The sequence below is a fragment of the Bos mutus genome, chromosome 16 (genome assembly GCF_027580195.1).
Source record: "Bos mutus isolate GX-2022 chromosome 16, NWIPB_WYAK_1.1, whole genome shotgun sequence".
Classification (NCBI taxonomy): Eukaryota; Metazoa; Chordata; class Mammalia; order Artiodactyla; family Bovidae; genus Bos; species Bos mutus.
Genome location: NC_091632.1, coordinates 25,270,563 through 25,281,207, shown reverse-complemented (window position 1 = coordinate 25,281,207; position 10,645 = coordinate 25,270,563). Strand labels below are relative to the sequence as shown.

The window sequence follows — 10,645 nt, the reverse complement described above, 5'->3', positions numbered from 1 at the left end:
TTGCTTTCTAGGTAACCTATTTCTATATAAAAGCTCTTCTCTTTCTTCTGGATGTTGTCTAGAATGGGATCTTAAGTTTATTAGTCATCCTAAGGACTCAGTGGAACCATTTAATCTGAAAATTTGTAATTTTCTTCAAATCTGAGACATTTTCTTTTTTCCAAATCTCCAACCCTCACCACCGTTCTGTTGTTTGTGTAATACCTGTCATTCAGATGTTGGAGTAGTATCCAGCTGGATCCATTCTTTATGTTTCATCACTTTCCTTTTAGTTAATTTGCTATTTAGCCCTGTCCGTTTTGCTATAAACCAGCCCACAAATCTTTTCTTTGTTTCTGAGATTACTCAGTATTCTTGGTTCATTGATGGAACATTTTGTTCCTTAGAGCTTTTGTCTTAATGTCGTGGGATTTTAGGTCAAAGTAGATGTGTGTGCTCTGGTTTCTTTCTTGACTCATCCTCGGTTATCTTTTGGTTTTCTTGTTCCTTTAATTAGATTGTATATTTTAAGGTAAAAGTCTACATACTCTGCCTTTCTAGTCTATACCTCTTAAACTACCATTATCTGGTTTTCAAGGCCCTTATACAACTGGCTTATTCCACCTATCCAGTAAAATACACCCCAGGTTATTTCCTCAAATACATCTTCTTCTTTAGTTTCCCAGCGCTTTTATCTCCAGTGAAGTTCTCCACTCATTCAGGAAGCCCTTGTTGCCCCACCCATTCTGCTCTGCTGGGAGCTGCATCTATCTAGCTCAGGAGCGCTTCTCCACCAAGCATCAGAATTGCCTGAAGTTTCCTCCAATAGACCCAGACCTGCTAGAATCAGAGTATCTGCTGATCAGACCCGAGCATCTTTTTCACTTCTTAAAGAAGGTCCACGGGCGATTGAGAGGCACACCTAGGCTAAGAACCTCACAGCCTCCTTCTCCTCCGGCCTAGAGGTGTTTGGAGGGGTTCTTGTGCGCGCTGCCTCACCTCGTGCCTCCCAAGCACGTCACAAGAAGTAGGCGCCGGCCATCCCAGAAGCTGCCTGGGAGGTGACCTAGGCGGCCCCAGGACTGGGACCGAACCCAGGCCAGATTCCGGAGCCACCAGTCCTACCTAACCGTCCCACCGGCCGTGAGCCCTCGGGGCCGGAACGCGGCGCCTGGAGCGCACCTCGCGGGCCCTCACGCACTAGTGCGCAGGCGCGCAGGCCGCCTCACAGCTGCGGGTCTGTGGCTGGTAGTTCGTGTGCACCTTTGACGTTGCCAGGCCCGCAACGGCAGCGGCAGCGGCAGCGCCAGGGTGAGGGGCGGCCGGGCAGGGTCGGGCAGCTGAAGGGTGCTCCGCCTGCTTCCCGCCCCACTGCCTCTTTTACCCAGGGCCGTGGGCAGTCCCCTTGAGGGACTTTGGGAGGTAGGGTTGGGAGGGTCAACACCCCGCGCCCAAGCCGAGCACAGTTGGGAGAGGGCGGGCAACGACAAGGTGGTTGACTTGGAAGACAACGCGGGGAGCCTCTCCGTAGGTTTGGGCTCTGGAGAAAGTTTGCCGTCTGAGCGTGATTCCGCGGAGCCCAGTGCTCGCGCTGCGGAGGAAGGCGTGCAGCGTTTGCCTCCTTCCCAGTCTTGGTTCCGGAAGAGTGGGCGAGAGAGTCTCTGATACGAAGTCTACAGTGTAGAGTGAGATCTAGGACAAGCAGAGTTAAGGCTTCACCAAAAAAAACGAGCCAGGAACTTAAACTTTTCACACGTTAGGTCGCGGCAGGGATTTCTTGAGGCACACTTGGGTTAATCATCACAGATTGGGATTTAGACTTTGGATTATATAGGAGCTTTCCCAAACCCAAGTTTCAGAGCACCCTCGTGGTATTGTTTCTGCCTCGTTTACCTTTAAAAGCCGCATCTCGGTTGTTTATATTCCACTTTGGGCCATTTTAAACTTTTTATTATTATTTTTCCTCTTGGGTTTGCCTGCTTTTCTTCATGAGCAATGATTCTGTCTTAAATCTTGTAGGTGCAATGTCTGAACAAGAGCGTATACAGGAATGCCTGAGGAAGGAAATAAGGTCACTTCTCATTTCCACCAAAGATGGTTTGACCCCACAGCAGTTGGAAAAGGAGTACCTTTTGATGGTTGGCAACCATTTACCGCTCCGAATCCTTGGGTATCGGTCCACAATGGAGCTGGTGTTGGATATGCCTGATGTTGTTAGTGTCTGCCCCTGTGGGGATGGCACTGTAATACTGAAAGGTAGGTTTAAGATTTGGAGGTCTATGAACTTTGTAATAATAATCACTTGGTAAAGAATTGCTCTAGGTCTGCAAGTATCCTGCATTCCAGGCAGGGGATTTTACTTTCTTGAGGGAGAAGAGAGATCATAGGCACCTTTGAGGTTGTGGGCAGAGTTAGATCTTTAACACAATCAGGAAACCCTCCCCAGAATGCTGTGCTTTCACAAAAACTACGTTTTGCGTATGATTTCATGTTTTAACATCTTATGTCAGGAGAAACTTAAACAAGGGGACTTTTAAATTATGGAATCTTGTTTTAAATTTCATGAAGCACAAAAACATCATTGTAGGGAAGTTTATTGTTCATCTCTAGAGTTTCAGATCTTTCAAGAGTTAATTAGTAGCAGTGTTAACCAGTTGGGTTCCACTGTTCTCCGTCCTCCAGTAGAGAAGCTAACAAGCTGTTGTCTAAAATGCAAGAAATGGAGTAACCAGGGGTTCATGTTTATCGTGCCACCTAGATACAAAGCTCCTTGGAGAGCAAAAAATTATATAACCACAGGTGCAAAGAATGAAGAAGGGAGTCAGTTTTCACCTAAATATGATTTCTTTTTTTTTCTTCACACCTCCTTAGCCATCCCAGATGAGTCCACCAAAGGAATAGCAAATTTAGTTGCAAAACAGAAGAGCAACCATAAGGTTCGAAACTCTGTGCAGAAGGGAAGGGCCAGTGTTTGCTCTGGTCCCAGCTCTCGCCGGCGAGTACCTTACCGAGGAAGGGTGCCCCCTATTCTTCCAGCTGTTGTGAAGAGTGAGTTGAAAGATCTCTTGGCGTTATCTCCTGTTCTCCTTTCTGATTTTGAAAATGCATTTGCCAATCGATTTGGACGATCATTCCAGTATGTGCAGTATGGCTTCCTCTCTATGTTCGAAGTGCTGAATGCTGCTTCAGATGTTATTTCTGTGGAGCAGACCAGAGCAGGTTCTTTGTTGACGCTGAAGAAGAGTGTATCAGAGGAAAAGCAGAGAGGATGGCCTGCAGGTAAGCACATTAGCATAAGTAACCATACTGCAGATCAGCAAATTTTGGAGCTGTTGTACATATGTGTATATATGTATACATGCAATGGCTAAGCTCCATTAGTTTGTTGAAGTTGAATCGTGGCTCTACCACTTGATAGCCGTGTTATCTCAGGCGAGTTACTTAAAATGGCTAAGCCTTTAGTCCCCTCATCTCTATAATAGGAATAATTATACTTGGCTCTTGGAGTCATACTGAGGATTAAATGAGACAAGATCTGTAAACTGCCTGGCTACTATTATGAAAACATAAGATCAGCTCTCTCTGGAGTGCTGTAAATGAACATCAGTTATGTGTGTTCAGGTAAAGAAGATATAGTATAGAAAATTAAAAGTTTAAAAAAATAATACTGATCTGTGGCATTTGCTATCTGATCTTGGCTATCACTGAATCTTTGATACCCTAGCAGGCATTTGTATTAATTTATGTAGTGTAATGATAACCACCGTATTTGTATAGCATTTTACCTTGGATTCTCATACTATAGACAGGTTGGGTGAGTAACTGTCTTACAGATCAGAAAGCTAAAACTCAAGAAAGTTGAATGACTTTTCAAAAATTTCATGGCTAGAAAAGTGGTACAGCTAAAGTTAGGTACTGAACTCTTATTACTGCTCATTCAGTGCTTTGTGTACCCAATTACTGTCTCTCTTAAAGGCTCAGAAGACTAATATGATTATTGATATAATGTCTCTCTAGACCCTTGACAGTATAGAATCCATTCACTCACTGCCTATTCGGGGAACTCTATGCCCATTTCAGTGATTTTTCTTTTTCTCAAAATCTGTGTTTTTAGATTAATATATAAAAATCATGAGACTATCATGAATTTATAAACCAATATTTAAATTGTGATGGGAAGTGTAATTTGACAAGGATATGGTAGGGGGTTTACAGGTTCTAGTCAAGGAAGACTATGGGGGCCACTGAGTGTTTTGTGTCTAAACCTCAACGGCATCAGTATTCTTTTTTTAAAAATTTTTTGGCTGTCCCATGCCACTTTGTGGGATCTCTGTTCCATGACCAGGGATGGAACCCAGACCACAGCTGTGAAAAGTGCTGAATCCTAACCACTAGGCCACCTGGGAACTCCCTGTGTCAGTATTCGTGAGGTGCTTAAACTTTGGGAGAGTAACTCATGCTATTCAACTTATATGAATTTGAGTTGTATAAAGCAGTTTGACAATTTAATGAATTGTAGAGGGTGGATATTCCTTCCCAGTGAATGAATTGTTGATTTTCTCCACCCATAGTCCGTTATTCCTCATCAGGATATCTTGGAAGTAATTTTTTTCTCTTGTCAGCTTGATTTTAGGGTAAAGAAAGAGCTAGGCCTTGCTGGGGTTCAGTTATCTTTCATGTTTTTTAACAATATACCTTTCTCCTGTGGTGTTTCCCTACCTACTAATCTTGAAGAAAAGAATCTAAACTCTAGGATAACATCCTTTATTCTGTAGCTTTTCATTCTCCACCTCTCCCCTCATAACCACTAGATGGTTATCCAGTTTGAAAAGCATAATTCAAGCAGATTCTTTATTTGAAGACTTAATGGTCTCCTAAACAAGATACAGCTTTTTTGATTTTTACCTATTGAGTCTTGCCTCTGTAATGATTTTCAGGTGTCCTTAAGTAGAGTTTTAGAAACCCCCAATCTTTCAGTAACACCTTATTATCTCTTGGTTTTGTTCTGTAGATGACTAATCATTTCCATTGTATGTAAAGTTTATTGGCGTACTATGAAAATGCAAGCTGACTTTTTAGTTCTAAGGGCCTAACCTCTACATATAGCCACTAGAAAATAAACTAGAAATTGGTAGTGATAATTTTTCTCTCCTCTTCTTTTATTCACAAAAGGTAAGATTTTCACCCAGCCTTTTAGAATGAAGCAACAAGGGTCATATCCCATAGGCTTCCCAGTAGCAAAGGCATGCTTTTCACAACCCACTTCAAACATGGAACCACCAAAGCAAATACTGGGCATGGAAAGGAATTCTAGATCAAATGTAATGGAGACTTCAAGGCTGAATCACAGTGAAAAATTAAACCAGGTAAGATGTCTGAGTTTGGAGCTGTAAATACACCAAAACTGTCTGTAAATTTAGTGGTTATTACTTAACTCTCATGGAAAAATTGCCCTTTTGAAATTCAAGTCATTCACTTATTTCAGATTTAACTTAAGCATTTTCTGTGGCTTTGTGGTTTAGTAAGAAGTGAGACCTGGCAGTGAGAAAAGAGTACAATTTTATCAACTCCTTGGTTTCTACTATTTTCTGCAGATGATTCCCAAATCTGTATCTCTAGTTCCATCTTCTCATCAAAGTTATAGAAGCATATTTGCAACTTACCTCATGAGTATCTTCACCTGAATGTTGGCCCTGACACTGCAGTCCTGGTAATGTGACTGTAATGCTGAAGGACTTTGAGTAAAAACTATTAGAGTAGAACCAACAAAAACCCAGTTAAGTTTGCAAGATGAACAAGTAGAGCTCAAAATAAGGTCATGGAAATTAAAGACATAAAAGTGCCTTATTTCTACACGTAACTTTTACATGTAAAGTTTTCCTAGCACCATTTATTGAAGAGACTGTCTTTCCAGCATTGTATAGTCTTGCCTCTTTTGTCATAGATTAATTAACCACAGTTGAATGGGCTTATTTCTGGGTTTTCTATCCTGTTCCATTGAGCTATATTTCTATTAATATTCTTGTGCCAGTATCATACTGTTTTGATGACTGTAGCTTTGTAGTATAGCCTGAAGTCAGGGAGCCTGATTCTTCCAGCTACATTTTTCTTTCTCAAGATTGCTTTGGCTATTTGGGGGTCTTTTGTGTCTCCATACACATTTTGAGATTTTTTTGGTTCTTGTTCTGTGGAAAATGCCATTAGTAATTTGATAGGGATTACATTGAATCTGTAGCTTGCCTTGGGCATTACAGTCATTTTGACAATATTGATTCTTGCAATCCATGAATGTGGTGTATCTTTCCACTTGTGTGTATCATCTTTTATTTCTTTCATCAGTATCTTAATAGTTTTTGGAGTACAGATCTTTTGTCTCCTTAGGTAGGTTTATTCCTAGGTATTTTACTCTTTTTTCATGCAGTGGTCAATGGAATTGTTTCTTGAATTTCTCTTTGTGATCTTTTGTTGTTAGTATATAGAAATGCAATAGATTTCTGTGTATTAATTTTGTAACCTGCAACTTTACCAAATTCATTGATGAGTTCTAGTAGTTTTCTGGTAGATCTTTAGTATCTTCTATGTGTAGTATCATGTCATCTGCAAACAGTGACCATTTAACTTCTTCTTCCCCAGTTTGGATTCCCTTTACTTCTTTTTCTTCTCTGATTGCCGTAACTAGGACTTCCAAAACTATGTTGACTAAAAGTGGTAAGAGTTGACATCCTGGTCTTGTTCCTGATCTTAGAGGGAATGCTTTCAGCTTTTCATCATTAACTATAATGCTAACTGTAGGTTTGTCATATATGGCCTGTATTATGTTGAGGTATGTTCCCTCTTTGCCCACTTTCTGAAAAGTTTCTATCTATAAATGGGTGCTGAATTTTTGTCATGTATACAATGGAATGACACTCAGCCATTAGAAAGAATGAAATAATGCCATTTGCAGCAACATGTATGGATATAGAGAGTGTCATATTGAGTAAAGTAAGTCAGAGAAGTATTGTATGACATCCCTTATATGTGGAATCTAAAAAGAAATGATACAAATGAACTTATTACAGAACAGAAACAGACTCACAGACTGAGCTTATGGTTGCCAGGAGGGGAGAATGGGGTAAAGGATACTTAGGGAATTTGGAATGGGCATGTACACACTGCTATATTGAAAATAGATCGCCAAGAAGGTCCACTGCATAGCACATGAAACTATTTTAATGTTATGTGGCAGCCTGGATGGAAGGGGAGTTTGGGGGACAATGGATACATGTAATGTGTATAACTGAGTCCTTCACGGTTCACTGGAAACTATCACAACATTGTTAATTTGCTATACCCCAATAAAAAAATAATAAATAATAAAAAGTCCTTTTTTCTATAACTTTAAAAAATTAGCTTTAGTAACTTAATTTACATATAGTAAAATCTATCCATTGAAAATGTACAGCTTGAGTTTTAACATATGTATCTAGATGTGTAATTGCCATCAAAGTCAAGAAACAGCATTTCAGTCTTCCCCACAGAATTCCTTCATGCCACTTTGTAGTTGATCTCTTTCCCCAACTACAGCTACAGACAACCAATACTTACTATAATTTTGACTTTCCAAGAGTTTCATATGAATGGAATTAAATAATGCTTAACTTTTTGTGTCTAGTTTCTTTAACAGGATGCTTTTGAGATTCATCCAATATGTATCAGTAGTTTGTTCCTTTTTCTTATTGAGTATTGTTTCTCTGTATTGATAAACCTCAATTTATTTTCCATTCATCATTAGATATTTGGGTTGTTTGCTGTTTGAGGTATTATGAATAAAGCTGCTATGAACATTTACTTATACTTTGTGTGAACATTGACTTCATTTGTCTTGGGTCAGTACCTAAAAGTTAGATTGTTGGGTCAAACAGTAAGTTTAACTTTTAAGAAATTACCAAACTCTTTCCAAAGTGGCTGTACAGTTTTACTTTGTGAGCTATGTATAAGAGTTCCACTTGCATCTCTGTTAACATTTGGTATTATCAATTTAAAAAACAGTAGCCATTTAAGTGGGTGTATGGTAGTATCTCCAGTACCCTTGCCTGGAAAATCCCATGGATGGAGGGGCCTGGTAGGCTGCAGTCCATGGGGTCGCTAAGAGTTGGACATGACTGAGCGACTTCACTTTCACTTTTCACTTTCATGCATTGGAGGAGGAAATGGCAACCCACTCCAGTGTTCTTGCCTGGAGAATCCCAGGGACGGGGGAGCCTGGTGGACTGTCGTCTATGGGGTCGCACAGAGTCGGACACGACTGAAGTGGCTTAGCAGCAGCAGCAGCATGGTAGTATCTCATTATGGCTTTAACTGAAGTTTCTCTAGTGATGAATAATATTGGGTATATTTGCCCAGTGGCTCAGGGGTAAAGAATCCACCTGCAGTGCAGAAGATGCGGAAGACATGGATTCAATTCCAGGGTTGGGAAGATTCCCTGGAGGAGGGCAAGGCAACCCACTTCAGTCTTTTTGCTGGGAAAATCCCATGGATAAAGGAGCCTCACCAACTACAGTCAATGGGGTTGCAGAGAGTTGGACACAATTGAAGTAACTGAGCATACATGAACACACCATTTGTATATCTTCTTGGAAGTGTCTCTTCTATCTTTTGCTCATTCTTAAAAATCAAATTTTCTTTGTATTGAGTTGGAAGACACTGATTTTATAAGAAATATATATTTGGTCTTCATCCTTTTCTGGCACAGATCTCCTAAAACCTTTGGAAATTCCTAAGTAAAGAGAGCAATAAAGGTGGCTTTTGTTATTTTAATGAGGTGGCTTTTGGAAAGCACCTAAGAATTGCTAATTCTTAGTTAGGTTCGACCTGACTCCATTAGCAACCTAATGGAGTCAACTATGTAATTGGAAGGTTAGAACGCTTCAGTCCGGCTCTAAACCTCCTAGGAGCGTAGAAGAGTTGGAAATTAATTTCATTCATAGCCAGTGGTTAATCAGTCATGCTGATGTAACGATAACTCCATGAAAACCCCAGAGGGTTTGTAAAGCTTCTGGGTTGGTGAACATACAGAGATTTGGGGAGAGTGGCATGCTAGGAAAAGGCGTGAAAATTCTGCACTCCTTCCCACATACCTTGCTCTCTGTATCTCTTCCATTTGACTTTTTCTTGAGTTATATATTTTTATTTATTTTTCATTCATTAACAAAACATATAATTGATGTATAACATTATATTAGCTTCATACAATAGGATTAAAACAGGATTAGATATATGTATGTATTGTGAAATGATCACAATAAGTGTAGTAAACATCCATTACCACAGAGTTAAAATTTTTTTTCTTGTGGTGAGGACTTTTTAAGATTTACTCTCAGCAACTTTTAATTATAGAATGCAGTATTATTAATATACAGTTAATACCTATGTGTGTGTATATATATTTATATATAAAAGAAGTACCATGTTGTACATTACATCCCCAAGACTAATTAGTTTATAACTGGAAGTTTGTGTTTTTTGAGCACCTTTACCTCTTTTGCCCACCCCCTGCATGCTGCCTCTGGCAACCACCCATCTATCCTGTTTCTGTGAGTTTGGTTTTCTTTATTGTTTTTGTTGAACAGATATAACATGTAAGTAAGATCGTGCAATATGTGTCTGACTTGTTTTACTTAGCATAATGCCCTCAAGATTCATTCATTGTTATTACAAATTGTGGGATTTCCTCCTTGCTTTATGGCTAATACACATATTCCACAACTTCTTTATGTCTATCAATGAACACTTAAATTGTTTGTGTAAATGCTGCAGATAATATGGGTGTGCAGATATCTTTTTGAGTTGGTATTTTTGTTTCCTTCAGATAAATACCCAGAGGTTGCTGGATGATATGGTGCTTCTTTATACCATTTTGTATGGTATCTGCACCAATTTACATTCCCACCAACAGTGCACAAGGATTACTTTTTCTCTACATCTTCATCAGTACTTGTTATTTCTAGTCTTTTTAATAATAGTCATTCTACCAGGTGTTAGGTGATATTTCATTGTGGTTTGGTTTGCATTCCCTGTGTTAGTCCCTCAGTATCCAGCTCTGCGACCCTGTGGACTGTAGCCTGCTAGGCTCCTCTGTCCATGGAATTCTCCAGTTGAGAATACTGGAGTGGGTAGCCATTCCCTTCTCCAAGGGATCTTCCCAACCCAGGGATCGAACCCAGGTCTCCTGCATTGCAGGCAGATTCTTTACCATCTGAGCCACCAGGGAAGATGATTGTTTGTATCAAGCAGCCCCTTTTCATTTACTTGTTGGTTGTCTGTACATTTGGGGCGGGAGTAGGGGGGAATGTCTATTCAGATCCTCTGCTTATTTTTTCAGTTGAAGTTTTTAGGATTGTTTTTTTCTTTGATGGTGAGTTGTGGAAGTTCTTTTATATATTTTGGGCATTAATACCTTATCAAATATAAGATTTGCAAATATTTTCTCTCATTCATTTTTTGATAGTCTTTTTTGTGCCATAGGTTTTTAGTTTGATTATAGTCCTCCTTGTTTATTTTTGCTTTTGCTGCCTTTCCTTTCAGTGTCAAATCCAAAAAGTCATTTCTAAGACTGAGGACAGGAGCTTATCTAAGTTTTCTTCCAGGATTTTTATGGTTTCTGGTCTTACGTTCAGATTTTTAA

General features: G+C 39.8%; 1 protein-coding gene across 1 annotated transcript in view; it reads left to right on the top strand.

The window, feature by feature from the left end:
• Positions 1-2,003: 2,003 nt before the first annotated feature.
• The window catches only part of TDRD5 (tudor domain containing 5), a 79,951-nt gene continuing 71,309 nt past the window's right edge, over positions 2,004-10,645 (top strand). Inside the window, exons 1-3 of the mRNA XM_070384448.1 lie at positions 2,004-2,235; positions 2,851-3,258; positions 5,152-5,345. Coding sequence (XP_070240549.1) covers positions 2,004-2,235; positions 2,851-3,258; positions 5,152-5,345 — 834 coding nt within the window. The remainder of the gene's footprint in view (positions 2,236-2,850; positions 3,259-5,151; positions 5,346-10,645) is intronic.